This window comes from Rhipicephalus sanguineus, chromosome 8 (genome assembly GCF_013339695.2).
Source record: "Rhipicephalus sanguineus isolate Rsan-2018 chromosome 8, BIME_Rsan_1.4, whole genome shotgun sequence".
Classification (NCBI taxonomy): domain Eukaryota; kingdom Metazoa; phylum Arthropoda; class Arachnida; order Ixodida; family Ixodidae; genus Rhipicephalus; species Rhipicephalus sanguineus.
Window position 1 is genome coordinate 66,491,031 of NC_051183.1, and position 20,597 is coordinate 66,511,627.

The 20,597-nt window shown below is 40.0% G+C and overlaps 1 protein-coding gene across 1 annotated transcript in view; it reads left to right on the plus strand.

Moving 5' to 3' along the window:
- LOC119402033 (ryanodine receptor-like) overlaps nucleotides 1–20,597 on the plus strand; it is a 150,637-nt gene that overhangs the window by 99,826 nt on the left and 30,214 nt on the right. The window contains 14 exon segments of the mRNA XM_049418475.1: nucleotides 1,426–1,562; nucleotides 2,501–2,560; nucleotides 2,563–2,635; nucleotides 3,155–3,208; nucleotides 3,808–3,923; nucleotides 5,121–5,299; nucleotides 6,835–6,905; nucleotides 8,615–8,702; nucleotides 9,439–9,567; nucleotides 10,461–10,619; nucleotides 11,576–11,635; nucleotides 13,319–13,354; nucleotides 13,356–13,484; nucleotides 14,895–15,007. Coding sequence (XP_049274432.1) covers nucleotides 1,426–1,562; nucleotides 2,501–2,560; nucleotides 2,563–2,635; nucleotides 3,155–3,208; nucleotides 3,808–3,923; nucleotides 5,121–5,299; nucleotides 6,835–6,905; nucleotides 8,615–8,702; nucleotides 9,439–9,567; nucleotides 10,461–10,619; nucleotides 11,576–11,635; nucleotides 13,319–13,354; nucleotides 13,356–13,484; nucleotides 14,895–15,007 — 1,404 coding nt within the window.

The following is a 20,597-nucleotide window of genomic DNA, read 5'->3' on the forward strand; positions in this document are numbered from 1 at the left end:
GAAATTTTAGTTTGCTATCTAAGATGACGCCAAGAAACCGCGCTTCACTGGAAATGTTTATGACGGTATTACCAATGTGAAGGGAAGGTTGTATGTCAAGTGAAATGCGCGGGGAATGGAACAACATAAACACGGCTTTAGTAGCATTGATCTGAAGATAATTGGCCTGGCACCATAAAGTTATGTAAATCTGTGTTGAGGTCAGACTGGAGTGTAGAAACTGATTTAGATGATTGAAAGATGGTTGTGTCGTCAGCGTAAAGTATGCACTTGGTCCTTGTAAGAATGGTAGGTAGGTCATTAATAAACATCAAAAATAAAAGTGGGCCTAAAATTGATCCCTGTGGAACACCAACGTTAATTAACTTGGGCGATGAAAGGTGGCCATTAACATGTACCATTTGAGACCGATTACTGAGGTAGCTCTTAATAAAACTTAGTGGCGGACCAGACATACCAAATGGTTCGAGTTTAGCAAGTAGTACGTAATGGTTTATAGTGTCAAAAGCCTTCGTCAAATCGATAAACACAGATCCCACAAGTAACCCTCTATCAATAACTTGTTTAATTTCCTCCGTTAAGGTAATTAGTGCCAGCTCAGTTGAATATCCTTGACGAAATCCGAACTGTTGTGGAGATAAAAGATTAAATTTTTTCAGATAACGCAATAATCTAATGTGGAATAACTTTTCAATTACCATACCGAAGAAAGGCAGGATACAGATTGGTCTATAATTCTGTACAAAAGTCTTATCACCCTTCTTAAAAACTTGAACTATTTTACCGGCCTTAAGGCAGCTCGGAAACACACCCGCTGAAAACAGCTTGTTAATAATTACTGCCAAAGGTGGTGATATTATGTTTGAAACTAGTTTTACTTTAAAAGGATCAATATGATCTAAACCAGCACTTGTGGTATTTAGTGATGTGATGACCTAAAGGACTTCATCTGCAGACGTCGGGTGAAGATAAAAAGAATGAGTACACCGTGGTATATCGCGTAAATGACCTGGTGATTGCTGCGTATCCGCAGATGCGCAGAAATGCTCACTGAACGTGACGGCCACTCTTACAGGGTCGGTATACATTTCGTCGCCTTGCTTTATTTTTATTGTGGGCTCTGAGCAGTTCTTCATGTTCAAAAATTTGTACTATTGTTCGTACTTTCTATTTGAAAACTAAATTGCCTTTGTTATAAATACCTTGTGTTAGTGATACAACGGCAATAATATCATAACGTTAGCCAAATCTTCTGGAAAAAACAAAAATGTAGACCTTAGGCAAGCTGGCTGAGTAGACTGGGATCTTCTGGAAAAACAAAAATGTAAACCTCAGGCAAGCTAGCTGAGTAGACTAGGATCTTTGAATTGCTGGTGCGTTGTGCGCTACGTATCGTTTTTCACGTTTTTTTTTATTTCTTTATAGCCACCGACCTGCGTATGGAAACTGTCTGGGTGCTTTTGCAGCCACCTTCCCTGTGGCTTTTCTGGAGCCTTCGCACAACAAGCACAATCCCTACTGTATCCATGGCAAGGCCCAAGAGCATTCCCTGGAAGCACAGGGTTAGTTGCTTGCTTTCCATTTCAAGGTAGCCAAAATTTAAAGTGTTTCTATTGGTGATGTACTCAGGCCGTAGGTCTTCCAGGAACTACTTAGAAACCGGTTGCAACACTACACACGTTACTGGTACACATGTTTAGCTTACCAATGCACCTAACAGATTTAAGTGTTGGTAAGCGTTCTGATAGCAAGATTTTGCGTAAAAGATGGTTACATGGAAATGATGCACAAGTGTTGCGCACGCTTCGCCAGCATCACCTCTAAACACTTGGAATCATTCAACCTATCAAAGCAGTTGTAGCAACGGTAGCACATCACACCGCATTTCTGCTGTCTGCAACGTTTTCACGTTGGAACTTTTGCGCGTGTCATATAAGAGGACGTATGCAGTTTTATGTGAACCCAAAAATATGTCTCCAAACGGTACATATGCCAGCTAGATGTGTTCGAATATAGTTATAACTACAATTTACTATGTGCGAAGAATATATGTGGAATTCTTAGTCATGGCGCACCAATTTTAAACGTTCCGCAAAGACATAGCTGATGAATTCAGATAGAAAACGTCTGTGTCAATGTTGTTTTTCAAATGAAGTATGTATTTATTCCAATCTACTTACTTTGCAATGATAGTCCTTATCGGAGTTCGAGCATTCGAATTTCACAAATTCGTGGCTGACTTCATGAGTGAGAAAGGATTAAAAGATGTCCTATTTGGGCTTACCGTGGAAGTTGCAGCAAATAAATTTCAGCTACACAAAACAAGTCAGAATGACATCTAGTGTATTGTAAAGGTTGTAATACTAGAAAACATGCAGCTAATAAACGTAAGAAATTTGTAGAGTCAATGCTTTGCACCCTTCACATTTCTGCATTGATTATAATTTTAAGTCCCTGTGATAGCACGCTCAAATATATTGCATTCGTTGGATCTTTTTAGCTGTAATGGCAACGCTGGAGTCAAGCATGCCGACGTTAGAAGACCTCGTGGGACAGGTGGAAAGTTTGTAACGGGAAATGGGAAGTACGCGGAACAGCCCTACATCATCGATGTGATGGTCCCTATGTTGTGCAGGTAAGGCTTGTTACACTGTGCCTTTGCTAGTACGCTTCACACATTCGCAAACGCCGGAAAACGTATTCTTATTTTCTCCGCTTTTATTTCTGCAGCAGCTTTTTCGGGATTATTTATTTCAATAATTAAAGTGCAAAATGTTTTCGTTATTAGAGACTTCGGACTCCACTGGTTTTGCGACACCCTTAATAAGGCTACCTTCCATAAGCTAGCCTTTCACGATAGTTGTTTTCTGATCATCCAAAGTGTATCTACAATGCAGTTTTATGTCACGCTAGCGCAAATGGAAATGCAAAAATGCTAGCAATCCTTGTTTTCAGCCAGATGTTGCTTTGTATGTGTTAAAACTTGTCGATTGCATATTGCAACCCTCTTAGAGGCATAATATAGGATTATGCCAGACGGAAATATCTACAGTCCAGCGTCCAATAAAAGTGCTAAATTAACTACATTAACGAAAGGGTTTGTGCGTTTCATTTACGTTTCACAATTTACGCTTATTTTTGCTACCTATTCCAGCTACCTCCCTTTCTGGTGGAGTCAAGGTCCTGACAATGTAAACCCCACATCAGGGTAAGCAGAGCGCAGTGGTCTCACGGAATCAGTATTGCTTGACGATTGCTCGAAGATCATAAAGTTGTTTGCAGTGATAGCAATATGGTTCACCGATTCGAAGTGGCAGGAAAGTACCGTAGTATGCGTCACTCTCGTTTGTTTTTAATATCCGTGAGAAACGATGTACAAAACAGTGTACTGTGCACAAAATTGGGACACTGAATGAATGGTGATATGAAACGCCTCGCACCCAGTTTTACCTAGTTCAGATTAGAGAATTGTTACAAATAATGTTCATGCTGTTCAGGCCATGCTTATGCTACTTACCTCAACTTCTTAACTACTATAAGTATTTACTTTACCTACGTATTACTTACGCTAAGGCATGCAACCTTTGGGGGTATATTGTAGACTTATGTGCAGTGGCCACTCCTTAACTTTTCGGGCATTTATGCGTAAAGACCTCTATAATTTCAAAATTATTATCATGTTTCTATTACGAACACATTTACAATGTCCCATAATGGTATAACTGTTGTATAGGCAGTGTGGCTTGTTTTTACAAATTCATCGCTTTAGTGTTGGGTTGAAAGCTCATAATAACATATCCTTTGCAGGAACCACGTGACCATGGTTACTAGTGACCATTTGACTAGCCTTCTTAAGAACATACTAAATCTTCTGCGTAAAACTCTCAACGTGGAGGGTTCTCCATGGATGATAACTATCGCAGGTACGTTGAATGTATTTATTACCGCAGTGTCAACGCTTTCAATTGGTGTGTTCATTGCGTAAATGTTTAGCTGCTAATGATTGCTTCAAAATATTTGCTTCGTTTCACATTTTAAAAAGCCCTAATAAAGACAAACTACATTTTGCTGTCCAGTTGTGACAACTTTTGTTGCGCAAAATAAGCAGACAGCTCGAGCCAATGACCTACAAGCAGCTATTCAAACAGATTTACTGCGCGAAACATGTGCTATAGTGAATGAATTGTGCGTGTGGGCTACTCATGGTTGTTTTTAAGTTTTTACCTTAAGAATTTTTAAAATATAAGCGTTTCCCTAAAGTACTACGAAAGTGACGAGTTCCTATGCGTACTAAGGCAATTTCCTCAATAAGTCATCTGCAAATGTCCTTGCTCGGTGTATTTTATGCAATCGCTGCCCTTTCATTTTTCTAAAGGATGATTTTATTTCTATTATTTCACGATTATGAACGCGGGGTCTTGAGGAGCGTGTTGTATTTTTTAAACTAGAAACTACCCGCTTTTTAGATGTAAGTATTTTATTTCAATGTTTTGTGATATCAAGTATGCACTTTGAAATAAGCAGGAATTTGTAGTCCGTGGAGTTTCAGAGTATCTTGAAGCGCATCTCTTGCTATATATAACTGCATGTCATTACATATCACTGGATGGCAAAAACGTTCAACAGGAAAATGAATAACTAACCACCTATACGTGTTGCATAGACTTGCGCACAACGACCTACGTGTAAACACCCCAGTGGACATGACGTGGTGTGACTGTCATCTGCATTTACATGTGTTCATACAAAATTCCATCTTATACAAATAGCCACAGCCTTGAAATGTTTGCCTTTATGCCTTCATTGCCTTACTTCATGAATTTTCACATCTGGGAAGCCTTTCCGGGGCGAAAAAGCGTATTATTCTACGATTGGCCATGTGCTGCTTCACCAAACAGACCTCAGGCCTACCTCAGAGTTTCGTGTGCAGATCAAGAAGTGGATAATGTTGTAGCATAAAATATCACAGAAAGCCCGTAAAAAGACTCTCGTAACAACGGTTACTCACATAAGAATTGTTGCTGTGTCAAAATATTTCTAGCATGTTCTCCATATATCAACCGACACTTATCGGGTAGATATTTTATTGATGGTTCGTGCATTAACATTGCGCTACGCAGGGCATGCGGGCCAGATTGTGATCAACTCGTCTGAGGAACTGCTGCGTGATCCTATTCTGCCACTGATGGAGAAAGTTCGGCAGTGCGCGGACTCGGTGTTCCACAAGGAGGAGTGCATGCGCAGTTACCTCAAGTCCAGCACGGATGACACCTCCCAGGCAGAGAGCCAGCTGCAAGAGGTTTATTTCAATTTTATGAGTTCGCTCCTTTGCTTTCCAATATTTATTTTACTACTAGCCTTATGCGCAAGACAGCGAGCAGGAGTAGGAAATGCAAAACGCAGTAAGCTTTCTACACTAAGACAAGACGAAGCAATACACTCGTTCACAAAACCATGTCGATGTCTTTATCAAAGAGAAATGTCACAGAAAACACAAAATAGAATCGTGAAGTGGGCTCTTATTACGTTTATATTTGTGAAAAATATGACTGTACAGAGCGGTCTACTGTTAAAGGGAACATTGGAGCGCGTGGCATTCGCTCGGCGCCACCACCGGCCGCCAGCTGTAAGGAGTTTCTTGCAGGCACAAGTGAGCGCCACGCGCTGTACTCATTTGTCGCATGACGAGCTTGATTCGCGATGTCTTGAACTGCTAGCAGGATACTGTAGCGCACGACGAAATAGTACTACCCACAGCGGTCACTGTGCTCGCACGAAGTTCCTTGCAGCTGCCGGCTGGCGGTGGCACCGTGCATGTGCCACGCGCTCCGACGATCCCTTTAAAAGTGGACCACTCCAGCCGCAGCTCCGCATTGTGAGAGCAGAAATGATCTTGCGTGCACTGCTTAATGGGTATGATTCTGCTGCTTCCTAATGGTAGCAGAGAGGCAGAAAAAACAGTGGCTGAGTCCACTGGTGTGCATGTTTGATTTTGTTGCGTCTTTGCTTCAATATGTCATCATGAATGCATTTTCGTAGTATACTGTGAGGAACATAATGCTCCCTTTCGAGAGAAGCTGTACACTCGGATCCTGAGCAGCAATTGCGATAATTAAAATAAGTGCAATACACAACGCACATAATTTTCACAGAGGCATGTCTCGGAACTACCTCATTAAAATCTATAAGAACTAACAAACAATAAGTTCTCATTAATATTGCGTCTAACAAAAAAAAAGGAGCCCCAAAAGTTATCTTCGTTCCTCTTTAATATCTGTGTTATTTACCTTTGTACACAGGTTTTCATTTTTTGATAGACATATATGAAGCTGAAGTCGGATGTATCATAGCGGTATGATTATGAGGTGCTTGCCATCAGCAACCGACCATGTGGTCTATACATCATCACCAATGTACAAAGTAAAAGTTATTTTTACCGATGCCTATCCACGAACATGTAGTAGCTATGTGAAAATCTGTGCCTTATTATTTTCGGCATGAGAGATTGTGGCGACATGATTCAGGGCTAAAAATTATTTGCATTGATTGTTATAGAAAATACATTAGTGCACTGTGAATTATGGATATATGCTGTGATAATTGTGCATACTTAAAGCAAAATAAATGCTCGTTTGCATGAACATACATGCAAACATGCCTTTATACACACCACTTTATAAGAAAGCGTTGCATGCTACTGATCTTGGTGTAGCGGTGTGTTACGAAGAATGAGCTGCATTGTTGTTGCATTGACTAAACTCTAATATTCTGTTTTAGCTGTATAGCAGCTTCGATATAATATAATAGTTTAATGTCTTGCCTTTTGCATTTCAGGAGTTCTCACTTCTTGTTCGAGACATCTATGCCTTCTTCCCTCTACTCATCAAGTATGTGGACCTTCAGAGGTGAGTGCTGATTACACTCCTGTGTTCTCATATTTCGAAATGTGTGAGGTGTGCACTATTAGGGCCTTACATAGTGATAACCATAGGCAGGTAACCATCCGAATGAAATTCACGAATGTACTGCACTGTGTGCACAAACGGTGTATGTACGTCAGAAAACAAAGGTTAAACACAGCGTCTAGAAAGCGACAACAACTTTTCTTTTAAAATCTGTTTGATGAAAAATAACCATATATATTCTTCCAGAGGCCTGCACATCTCTCAAAAACCTCAAGAAATTTCCAGCGATGAGTTGTGTTTTGCTTCACTACCTTGATTCAATGACTCAGTATAACAGATGAGAGCATTGACTCAATGACTCCAGTATAACAGATGAAAATGGGTGTTATTTTTCTTGGAAAGCACTGAAGTGAAATTTAGAAAGCGTCCCACTATAAAGTATACATTGCAGTAAGATGAACTGCATTTTAATGTACACGTTAAGTTTTATATAGCATCATGTAGCAAAATTGATGTAGCATAGAAGCTAAAATTTACCTTTCTTTTAACAGCAGAACTTTTATAAAACCTCTGTGAACACTAAAACACGCTAAATAGGTAGTTAATTCTCTATATTGGTCATTATTCTAGAGCCTCTGTATGTGCAATTTAGAGAACAGCGACATATCTTTTTTCTGCAGATTAGGGACTTTGAAATTGTCAGATGTTCCTAAAACCTATGAAATTCTAGCAGAATCGGTAAGCTATATCAATCCTCATTTATATGTTTGTAGCACTAGCTAGAATGTGCGCTTCTGTTTCAACTACGAGTGAAAGCATCGTGATGCAGAAATACGGTTTGTTCTACATCTGTTTGATCAGACAAAAATTACGTAATCGCGCTTGGGAAATTTTCGTAACTTTCACAATGATGCGCATACGCTCGGTGTGGGTTAGCGCCCAATCATTCATCCTTTCTGACGAGGAATATAGCTTTCTCCAGCAATCTTAACGATGTATCCATCCGTTTTTAACCACCAGTACCATGTGCAACTGCAACAATCTTCCTTTTCTAACACCCTCCGTCCTTTTTCAGAAGCTATATATGCACATGCACAATAAAATCGTTGTTTGCAGTCAGCGCCCGTCCTCGTGTGACTTACCCTTGTCCATGTCTAAATTAGCGCTGTTTTCTGTTTAGATGGATCCTTACTAACGAGCTCGCATCCTAATACTTATAAGTTAAAACAAAATAAAGTTGGTACTGAGCTAAACAAATCATTTAGGTCATGGTATTTAAACAGCACTTTAACTTATTAAGCATGCCATGCTGGTTAGCATTCTTTCTGGAGTGCTTGGCAGAAGTAGAAGACATAAAAGCAAGTGAGATAGGGATGACTCAGTAATTTAGAAATTTCTAAATTCATGCAAAGAAACAGGCGTTACCATTCGAACGCATGTTTAAAAAATCCCATGCCAAAGTATATATATATATTGCTCATGAATCGAAATGACTAACCGCTTTCACAGCTTGTAAAGGGAGAACGATGAGGCACATTTTAAAGCAATAGGCTGGGCTACTTATATCTGGCAAATAATATTTTGTTATATTATTCTCTGCAGACTCAATTCCTAAATTGCTTTTTTTTGCGGGCTGTTATATACAAGTGCAATTCCACTGTAGTTTTCGTACATTTTGATGTCGCCGCTTACTTGCTTTTTTTGTACAGAAACCACTGGCTTAAGAACAACGTCAAAGAAGCGGAACAAGTCTACACTTGTGTTGCCCACGTGTTCAATACTTGGAACAAGTCGCAGGTGACTATCTCTGACGGTTTTTTTCAGAAAGCATTAAAACACAGGTGAAAAAAAGAACAAAATACGGTGACAAGAGATTATGATGTTTTGTGGTATTTTAGGATATGGTATGTTGTTGTTACGCTATTATCTGTCGCGAGGATATGTCGGAGCTATGTTGTATCAACATGTTTCTGTAATGTAAAAAAAAAAATTCGCGTTTTATCTGTGGGACATTTTTCTTGTAACAACTAGGTGTCCCTAGAGGCATTTTCCTGTGGCAGTAAAACATTTGTCTAGCACTGCAGCTCGCTGTTGTTACACACGCGACAGAACTCGCTTGTCACAATAGAGGAATGTCTGTCCCATAATGCAAAAGACGGCTGCTGTATCAGCGATATGTAGTAACTACAAAGAAATCTTGCGACAGCAATTTTCGTTGGACTGATAGCAAGTTCTGCTGTAATTTCCACAGGGAAGTAGCTAATATTCTCTAGGTGGCGTATGTACAAAAATCAAGGTATTTGGTTACGAATATACCGCCACGTTGAAATGCTGCAATTAAATTTCTTCGACAGTCACAGAGCTGATAGGAGAAGGAGCGTTAGATGCCATAGAAGTTATACATATATCAACGCTCCTTGAGGTGGTATTTAAAGACAAAAATTGTGTTAAACGGTTGCCACACATTTCTCATAACAGTAATCTATATTTCAGCAGTTCTGTTATGCTTATGTATATGTTTTCTCGTATGCAGTACTTCCGGCGAGAGGAAGCCAACTTCATCTCGCAGCATGAGATCGACAACATGGCACTTATTATGCCGTCCTCGGGACGTGGTCGAGCGAGTGTGCAGACCGTGGATGCTGGTCAGAGCCAGAAGAAAGTGGGTACAACATCATGGAAGACCTATACACTAGTGTTATACATATCTTGTTCACTGTGTCTTCTGAAAATCTTTTCAAGAGCTTAGAAGATTTCATGAGCAGACTTCACGCGTATATCTTGGCCCCTTGATGTGTTGTTGCATGTCGTAATAAGGCAGAGTGTAGAAGCAGAAGTGAGCCACAGACACCAGTTCCTAATGTTGGTCCTATATGCGAAAGTGACATGTATTTTTCCCATGTAAATAGAGGGAACTAGGCAAAAAGAAACTGAAATGACAGTGACGAACATTTTGCCTTTTGTTTCTATGGATTTACATGTAGACATGAAACTTAAAATATTGCCAAAGTGCACCACACGCAACACTTCAGTCAGCGTATTGTCTCTGTACAAAGGTTCACATTCTTAATTAGACAAGACATGCAAAAATTGACAATGCTTGTTTCATTATAAAATATTTCTCTTGCTAATATCCTTCGTGCTATACGCTGTTACCTTGCAAGTTGTGCCCTTTTTTCAGTTTAGGCAAGTTTTAAACTAGAATGTTGTCAGTGTTTGTAGTTTCGAGTATTGCCTATTCGTTGCATTTATTAGTATGCTGATGACATGATTATTGAGTACTAGGTAAGGCATTAGCGACAGTGGCGTAGCCAGGGTAGTGGTTTGGAGATTAAACCAACCCCCCTCCGTATTTTTAAAATTTTGTGTGTGCATATATAGGCGCACAACGAGCACAGACACGAACATACAGAAACAGGTGTCGGATCCCCCTGAAAAATATTCTAGCTACGCCCCTGTATAGCGATGTGATGGGTTACAAGACGTGCGTTGATTTCTTCTTGATTTGGTAAGAATGTAACACTCCATTTCTTGACAATACCTACCTGTGTCTAGGAAAAGAAAAAGAAGCGCGACGGCAAGCGAGACAAGGACAAAGAGCTGGCAGCCAGTCTAGTGGTGGCCTGCCTCAAGCGCCTCCTACCTGTCGGCCTCAACCTATTCGCCGGACGTGAGCAGGAGCTTGTCCAGCATGCCAAGGAGAAGTTCCTCAACGTGAGCGCTCCTCTATGATTGATCAGCGATTAATTTGCACAAAGCAGATGTGCACAAGCACGCTACCTAAAGAAATGTCAATGAAAGGTAAAAAAAAAAGATGGGCAAATTTTCACAAGGAAAAATTGCATAATATGCCAAGCATTTGCTGGAGGAAGATAGAGGCACAGTTGAAAATGCACGTATGAATTATATATACATGGTTATAAGAGCGGGTAGCAAATATTAACTTGCACTAGACAACATTAATGAATGTAACCAGTACAAAGCAATACTTGCAAACTAAGCAACATCCGGCGACCGTGAGGCGAAATAATACAGTACTAGCCAGCATAAGCCAGCACAAGCCATTGCCAGCAAACACTAACGAACAGTTAGCAAACATTAGCCAGTGCTAGTTCTGTGGTAGAAAATACGGTGCACTTCATTTCACATATGTGATGCCATGCATAGTGTCCACTCTCGGGTAAAATAGTAGCAGCAAACGCAGAAATAGATGCTGTAAAACTGCCTTTCCTTCGGAGAGAAATACTTCACATATAAAATTCAATGCGTTCGACTGAATGAAGCTAACATTTATAAATACTGATTTATAAGAAAACGTTGCAGGTGACGAAAAAATTGCCGCTGCCCACAGGGTTACACCTGGGGATACTTGTTTTCTGGAGCGGCCTTCCGTATGCTAATGGATCAAAGAACAAGGCCCAAATAAACGACCACATTGAGTTCAGGGGCGCATGTGACTCCCAAATAATTCTGCTGAAATTTCCTCTGAGGTTTTTCGCAGTAACACCAAGTGCCGTTATTCAAACGATGCTTAAGTATTCGTTACGAAGTCGATAACAGAAAATGTACAACGAATTTTGCAGTTTGCTTTTAATACTTTTTGTGCCATTGTTCGTGGTTTTCAATATTTCGTGCAGTGTCTGATTTCCGCTTTGCAATCTTTTCACCAGAAATGCCAAGACTCTGACATTTTTGATTATGTCAAGCTGCAACTTACCCTTCCTGATAAGGTAAGTAGCAAAGCTTGGATGTTAAACATATTTAACATATTAGACTAGAAAAAGGGGGGCTTTTATAAATGTGGGTGGAATTACGCGACACAAGAAGATAAGACGACTACACGAGCGCTCTCCTGTCTCCTTGTGTCCCGCCCGTTTGCGCTCAATCTATTACAGAATGAACCAACACGCCCAACATAGCATTTTATTGGGTGGAAGGTATCAAACTGTATATTCACCTCGCGCTTTTGCCTGCAGTTGCCAAAAGGTATACATATAACTCTATGCAGACATGCGTATAGAATGCCGACATAATTTCTAGCCTCAATTTGGTGAAGTAATTGCATGAAATTCTTCATTTTTCGTAGAGCTTCTGCTGAGAAAAAGTAGCAAATGACCTGTCAAATTTGTTTTGATGAATGTTCACGCTTGCATACCCACTATTTTTGTTATTCTTCTTCGATACATAAAGAATATTGATGTCCATGAGCACGCAACTTGACTCACTGAGTGTTTTAATGCCTCGCAGTATGATCGCTATTATTTGAGATGTGTGGTATAGACATGAAAACAAAATATTATGGTAGCCATTTTATAACAATTACAATATCAGCAAGTTATGTGTAAACTTTTTTCTTTACCCTAAGCATATTATGGGCATATGATAGCGTATTAATTTCGCAACGGTCGGTTACGTTTCAAAATTAGTCACCTGGAAGTCAAGCCATTGTCTGCAGCTGTAGTGGAGCGCATTTTTAAGGCAGAAGCGGTTTTGTAACCCGGAAGCTTTAATTACTGATGGAATGCAGTACGTTTTTGCACAGTATGCTGTGAATATCTTTTTTTGGTTACATGATGTTTGATCATTGTATAAGGCAACCAGGGTGTCGAATTTTGTGGAAGTAGCACCCGAAGTCAAATAGAATCACTGATCTAAGTTCTCCTTGCCACTACTTAGTGTAGCGGAATTATGTAGGGAGCATCCACGAAACAATGGTGGTTCACTTTGCAACACTTTCCTGGGAAAATAACACAAACACCTTACGTTCGGGTACAGGCAGGAGCCCGTACCTGCTTTCAAAACGCAGCTAAGTTGGCCGGAAGGCGGAAATGAATGGAAACTCGAATCTTATTGCGACCTAACCTGATAAATTTTTATTGACTCGTCTACTAGGAAATATTTGTGCGCTGCAATATTTCTGAAGGCAGCGGCAGGGGACACTTGGAAATTATTTACAAAAAACACTCTTACCAGAAGCTTGCAGGAATATCTAAGAAACGAAGTAAATAATCACGAATTACGCTCCTCGCGCAATAAATTTTGAAGATAGTTCTACGTGAAGGAATTGATTTTGTGGCCATGCGAAAAATGTTCTTAATGTGTAGTAGTGTCACGCCCTGATTCTGAGTGCATTCATAAATAGATTGAGGAAAGGACTACACTTAGCGTTGTAAGACGCGTACACAGAGGCAAGAAGTTGTATGAACACACACGCTGGGTGTGTGCTCGTGAAATTCCTTACATATTTGGTCCGCATCTTCGAAGTCTGGGTGTCATCATACTTGGAAAATATGTACCAACAGGACCAGCACCAAAGTCTTGAACGTATTGGTAGTCGCGGTATTTTCAATGAAGCATAGCAAGTACTTGATCTCTGTTCTGACTACTTCTCTCCTCCTTTTCAACTTGGAAAGATCGACCCGACAGATGCAATGAGCTGGCAGCACTATCCTGTACAGCAAGCTGGGTAGCCAGCGGTCCACACCTACGGAGCCGAATGCAGTGGTACCGGTTGTCTCCCAAGACCGGCTCGTAGAACGCATCATTGATATGGCCAAGGTGCTCTATGGACTGCATGTGGTGAGTGCGGGCCATGCGATCTGTGTTAGTGTTCTTAAGACTTGTTCAATCTGATTGCTTAATGTGGGAAATTGAAGCTGATAATTATGGAGATCACAAGGAATGTTTGCAGAGCCTAATGTGAATCAAGAACACAAAATATTATGTGCCATGTAGGGCTCCATAGCTGTATGTAGTCAAAGAAGAAGAACCTATTAATAATGCGATTGTTTGAGCTTTGTGTGGGTATATTTCATTTATGTGTTTTAAAAGTATGCAGGTTATTTTCACATCCATGATCAAGAGCCAGCTTGGCTCCATTCAGCCGCTGATGTGAAAGTTGAGATCAATAATAGGACGCTAAACACTCCGGAGTCAATTTAGACCTAAAAACGTATAAATATTATGACATGGTATATATCTCTTGATATGTTGAGCGTTGAATTTACAAGTGTTGGCAGTAACCTATGATGACACTCCTGTAAAGCGAAAGCATCACCAACCACTACCGTAAATATTTGCTCTTTCTTTAAAATCCTTCAGAAGTTGCTTCATCTTAAGCAGGAAGGACAAACCACAATATAGCGTCTTATGGACATGGAAGATTATGTTGGTGCTTATCATATCGTGAATTGTTCCATCATATTTAATGGCCCCTTACTAGAATATCTATTGAAAGAAGCAAGTACAGGCCTTAAATTGAGGCGATTGAGTCAGAACGTATGTAACGCCTGCGTGGCGTGGAAGTGGCCAAAATTGAAACAGGCCAAAGACCTCTTTTTTGTAATGATGTGGCGCTTCCAGGAAGAATAAAAATCACACGCACGTATGCCTTCTTGACAAGGGCTCTTCAAATGTGTATGACAATGTCGCGTCGCTTCAGTTCATAATGCAATACAGAGCATACAATAGCGCCATTCGAAATGGTGAGCGAAGGAATATACAACGAGAAAAAGCTACAGGTTGGGCTTGTTAGGTGAGCATAAGGCATGCCGATAGCCTTAGGCACTTAGGAAAACACAAACACTTGCGTATGACAACACCAGCTGTGTTGGCAATGCTAGAAGAAATGGTCTTGGCAACGAGGCTTGCCTCATGTGGTCACCCTAACGGGACAATTCCGTATGGTCTAACTTTTTAAATAAAGAACCGCTTCAAAAATATTTGTGTTTCGCTCTCTGGGCGGCGCGTTAAAATTTTCTGTGAGTAACAGAAATGTGGATTGGGGCGTGGAGATTGACATCTACATTTTCAAATCTCCAATGCCTATTGGCATCTTAGTAGCAGCTAGAAACGAGTAGCACCAGAACTACGTAAGTTAATTATTGTTTTCATCTAGTATCAATCATTCTGTTTATGTGTTCCTGCAGAACCTTACTCTGCAGCTTCTCATCTTCATTTCATTTTGCTTTCGTTGCCCGCACTCTTCAGATCGACCACGCTCAGGGTTCGCAGAAGGGTGCCTATCGCAGTGTAGTGTCCACACAGCGCAAGCGGGCCGTCATAGCCTGCTTCCGAATGATCTCGCTGCACAGTCTTCCCAGGTAATGGAACGGGCGAGTCGCACTCTGGCAGTCGTGCAAGCTTCCCCACTGCCAGACGAGGCATGCACGCGCTACACAAGCGCACACACTTGCTTGCCTAGAGGTTGGCCTCTTCCCACTACTCATAGCTTGTCCCTGTCATCGCCTTCTTTAATCTCATGGCCTTCCCCTTCCCCCTTTTTTTGCTTGAGTTTCTTCTGATCCTCCAAAAATTTGCCCTTTACATGACAGTGACGTGGGCTTGAAGAGTTTCCTTAACATTGTGTGCAGTTGTGGTAACTTTTTAACGTATAGCGCGGATGTTGATTTCCATTGTCTCGTTTTGTGGTTTAGAACCTTGGAGTAGATTAGAGGGCATGGCGCGCCACTGGTCTGTTTCTTGCTTTACAGTTGTCACCGTTGTTAGCGTACCTTCCGGTTGCTACTGCCGTTTCAATTGAACACAAGTTTTACAATTCAAGGTAAATATTAGAAGCCTGTCTAGTTCCTGATGTCATTTTTTGTGTAGGATGCAGTGATATAGGGATATAGAGCGTTAGTGAATTGGTTCATCTGCTGGTAGAGCTAATGTGATGATTGACTCAAGGTGCTTGGGCATTATTTTGTAGGCGTGCATTGTGTAGAGTGCATGCTTGCAAACCGTCTTCCTCATCATAGATATGCATTTGGCTTCTACGGAGGATAAAATTAGAGACAGTGATGCTACGAAACATGAGTAGGGAGTCAATGCCTATCATAGCGGCATATTAACTGTTAAATACCTATAAAGAAAGGTCTAGAGAGACACAGCAGGTTCCTTGGTGTTCCTCTACCTAGGCAGTGATTCTGTGGAGTGGAAGGTACACATGATTTTCTTGTTCCTCATCGAGTGATCCTGCTTAATATGCTAACAAAATTAACGTTAATCACAGACGATCCACATCATATAAAGTTAATCACATGTCTCCTTTGTTGTGTTGTCTTGATGTCATTTTCTAGAACATATAAGTGTTGCTTTTATATAATATATTGGCTTGCATTGTTAGACAGGTAAATTTGTCAGAATTCAAATGAAGAGTTGTGTTCGTAACTGCACAAGTACAGTCACAGTGGAGTAAAAGTTTAGGTCGTGATGCTTTTCTCATCGTGCGCGACTTGGTAGTGACATCTGAAGGCACACTAAGAGATTGGGGGCGCATTATCAGTTTGATATCACGACTGCTCAGAATTGGTACTGCTTTTTAATTTCATCAATTATTATGGCAAAGTGAGTGCATTCTTCAGAGAAACAATGTTTTCATATGCATTGATATTTTAAATATATATTGCTTTTGCACTATCATTTGACAATGATATTCACAGGCGTTTAGAGGAATATTAGTGAATGAGTGTCTGCGAGGTATTCTTGATGGGCACTGAGAGGGAAATGTCCGATTTTTTGTTATTAATGGAACGCGCTGTAACCACTGATCTTTGTTAAGTCAAGGATATTTCTGCGTTGCATTTATAAGAGCGGTTATATTAAACGCAGTTCTTGAGTTTTGCCGTGTTGTACGACCTGTCAAAGAGATCAATTGGAATGATCTGGGTTACTTTTGATACTTTTAATTTGAAATGCACGGGCCAAAACATGTGCATCTGTTTTGTACAGAGCCAACCTTTATGCATTCAGGTGTGAGCTTCCCAAATCTTTATGGAAGGTACTGAATATGAAAGATTACTATAATTTATTCCTCTGTATTACCTTGCTATCTTGCACATATGTAACTGCGTAACTGCGAATGCCAGCTTGTGCTGTGTGTGCGCTCACTTTTTGCAGTGCATTTGCAATGTAACAGCCAGGTGTGATGCACGGGAAAGCAATTTTGTTACTTATGTCACGGTGTAAGAAATTTTTATTCTTACATCGCGCTTATGTTTACAACTTTTATGTGCAGAATACTTGAAATATTACCCTTTAGCATTTAATAAAAAGAACTTTTATGTTGGGGCTGTTACCTATATGCCTTCTACAGCATATTTATAGGTCACCAACAGGTTATCATATTCGTTCACAGCGAAATGTCTTCCATTTTATTTTCACATGTATTAGAAAAGTTCAAAAAATACGAATCTGCAAACATTTATCATATGCAACGCAATATATTACCTATATACATTCCAGCAATAACTGATTCCTTAGTGAGGTGCCTTAGACCATGAAATAAGTGTAAGTGATGTAACAACAGGGAGAATTTTGAGTGTGCGTCTTTTATGCATATCTATTTGCTTAATAGAGACAAGCTTCTAACAGCCCTTAATAGCGTTTTCAAACAGATAACAGCACTTTCGCTGTACAACTGCTGCTAGGTGCATCTTAGTTCCGGAAACTTGTGCGGTGAAAGAGGTGTTTTCTGAATTCTATGCTCTTTGTGTGTATCAGAATATCAGTGCATCTTCAGAGTTATGATACCCCACATGCAGTTACCGTGTTCTGTTGGCAGGTGCGTAGAATTACGAAAACTGCTAACACCATGGCGTGCTTTGACAATGAAATTGCAGTGTCATTGTTTCCTTACTGAAATTTGAATGCAAATAACACCTATATTAACACTTATACAATTAAGTAAACATAGAACGGGCGATCTACTGCGCAAGCACGAAGGAAGAACGATGTCTTTTTATGTTTATTTCATTCGTGCTTGTGCAGTACTTTACCTGTTCCATATGAACTATATAGTTTGCCAGAATGTTTTATTACAAGTAACTACAGGTTGACGTTGTCAGGGAATCTTGTCTAATTACGGTGCTATAATGACGCTCAATATGAAGGACCTGGAGTGGCACCGTGTAAAAAAAAACAGATTCGTTTTTTAGAAAGCTCGTATGCGCGTGTCTTCAGCCAGTTGATCCATTTGCTAGAGAAACTTGCAAGCGAGCTCTTATGCACAGCTTAGCTGGGGTACAAAAAAGCCGTTTGTGCTTTATGCTGTAAAGTAATAGTAGTAGTAATATTGCTTTGAAACTTGGAGTATTACGCTTGCACTTTTGTTCTGTATGAACAGCAGGGTATTGAAGAAGGCTTAAATTTAGTTAAGTGGAATAACTAAGCTCTCAAGGCAGAACATGGTTATTGCTTCAAAATCACTGCGAATAATGCAATATCTAAACATCAAGCTGAATAACTTGAGATGTTGACCATTTTTGGGAATATACTCAATCTTAGAGGCTTCATTGTGTATAACACATTTAGCTTTTAAAGAAATATCGAAGAACTACTTCACTGTGCCTTATAAGAGTAACGTGCCCAATAATTAAGAAGTTACATAGCGAAGTGTAGTGTCATTGTGTATGTTAAAATGTAGGGACACCAAAACGTAATAGCACGGATGTGTGCTTTGTCGTTTTTAATAAATATATCATACTTTTTTCTACTTGCGTCCTTCGCTCACGGAGTTTCTTTGACTTCACATGTCTGCGTCTATTCCTTCCCCTGTCTCCATTAAAACCCCACCACCACCACCACCATGATCCAACTAACGCTCCTCAGGCACACAAACCCCCGCCCTCATCGAACGCGTGGCGCCGTCTGCTCTCCAGCTCCAAGAAACGGGCGGCCATCGCATGCCTGCGTAGTGTGCCACTCTATAACGTCGAGAGGTAACACACACGCCCGCGTCCATGCATGTCTCGAACGCCTGTTCTCCTCTGCCCCCGTTTTGTCAATGCACACTCATTGTATTCGTTTGTGGCATGCCCGTAAGTCACTTGCTTTCCTTTTTTGTTTTTTTTTTTCATCTCTTAAGAGAACTACTGTGGTAAAATCTGAGTGACGAAAGCCATGCGTGAATGACCTGTCTGGTTGTTATATTTTTGCGCAATATTTCTGTAGACAAAGCATAACTTTTTCCGTATTGCTTAATGCCAGGTTCTGATTGAATACTGCTGAATGTCACCATAACAAATGTTCGTTAAATTCATTATTTTTATAAGCATATGCACTGATAAGTACAATAAACAAAACGCACATTTTATATTAGCATTGGTCAGACCGTTTTATTATGGTTAGGTTCGGTTGTTCGATTGTTTCACAAATATTGACCAATGGTTAACCAAATTCAGTGTAACAGAACGATGTAATCGCTGTCAACGCTTCAGGCAAAATATATTGTAACATAATTTGCATTGGGACACAGTTACAGACAGGCACCCTGCAGATGTTAGATAAAAACAAGACACTTTGGCTAGACATGGCATCATAAAAAGATACATTTAGTGACGCCTTTTCTGTACGGCTTTTTAACCCAGATGAAATAGGATGAAAACCAGTAATTTTTACCGGGCTCGCTCTTCAAGGTAGTGTTATGCACATAGCAGTGTGGTAGAGCTCAAGTACTTTATATGGCATGTATATATGTATCAGACACTACAGAGAAGACATTCGGCTATGAAGCGTTGGTACGCCGTATTAACAAGTTTGCTGAGATGTACTGTCCACGCTTCCAGCACCTAGTGGGAACTAACTCCTGCTGGTTGAGATTAGGCTGATGTTGAAAATGAGCTGCATGAGACATTTTGTGCAGCGTGTCAGTGTGTTGAGATTTGATTTCTCCTTGTTAATTTCTTCTGTTTGATGTCCTGATGTCATATTCTTATCATTGTTTTTCTTGTGGCACATTTGCTGAGCTGAATTCGTGTTTGATACAAATTTTTCGCATCAGAAACTATTTTTCAAATATGCAGGTACTTAAGATATTTAACACTTAAAGCTACCACAAATATGTTTGCGAATAACATGTTGTAAAATACTTCCAGCGTATTAGCAATTATGACTTGCGAACAATATCTAGTAATGCAGAAGGCAGAATATTTACATCAGCTCAGCAAACTGGCTTTAACCGGTTTCTTTGAACGTGCTCGTTCTGTCGTGTTTACTTGCCATGGTAGTGCATCTGTAGTTGCCATAATTGATGTCCCCTTTACGCTGTATTACGTTATTTGATGCGTAATTTTTCCCGCAACAATATATTTGAATATACTATGAAATGCTTTTTCTTGAGGATTCAGTGAGCATGGCAACGGCTGCCAACGAAACAGATTACGTGAACATTAACAAAGAGAATGGATATTGGGCAGATCCTAGGCCACAGTGTAAGACATGTATATATATATATATATAATGAAAAGTAACACACAATAATGCCAAGAAAATGTTATTTGTAGTAATTAGGATATAAATGCAAAGAAAGTAATGTGCACGAAAAGATAACTTGCCGCCGGCAGGGACCGGCATTAGTGCTGGTCCTTGGTATTATTGGCATTGTCTGTTAGTTCTCATTAATATTGTGTCTAACAAAGAAAAAAACGAGCCCTTGAATGTCATCTTCTTTCCTATATATATATATATATATATATATATATATATATATATATATATATATATATATATATATATATATATATAAAGAGTGTCTGCTTTCATTGCATAATATACTAGAATAATTACCCTTTCAGGTTTTTAAACAACGCATCCATTGGGCACCATCGTTATGAAGTTTTCATGTTTTACTTTATTGCTTTCTCTTCCATGACATGACCGAGTGTGTTGCAGGATCCTTAGATGCGCATCTCA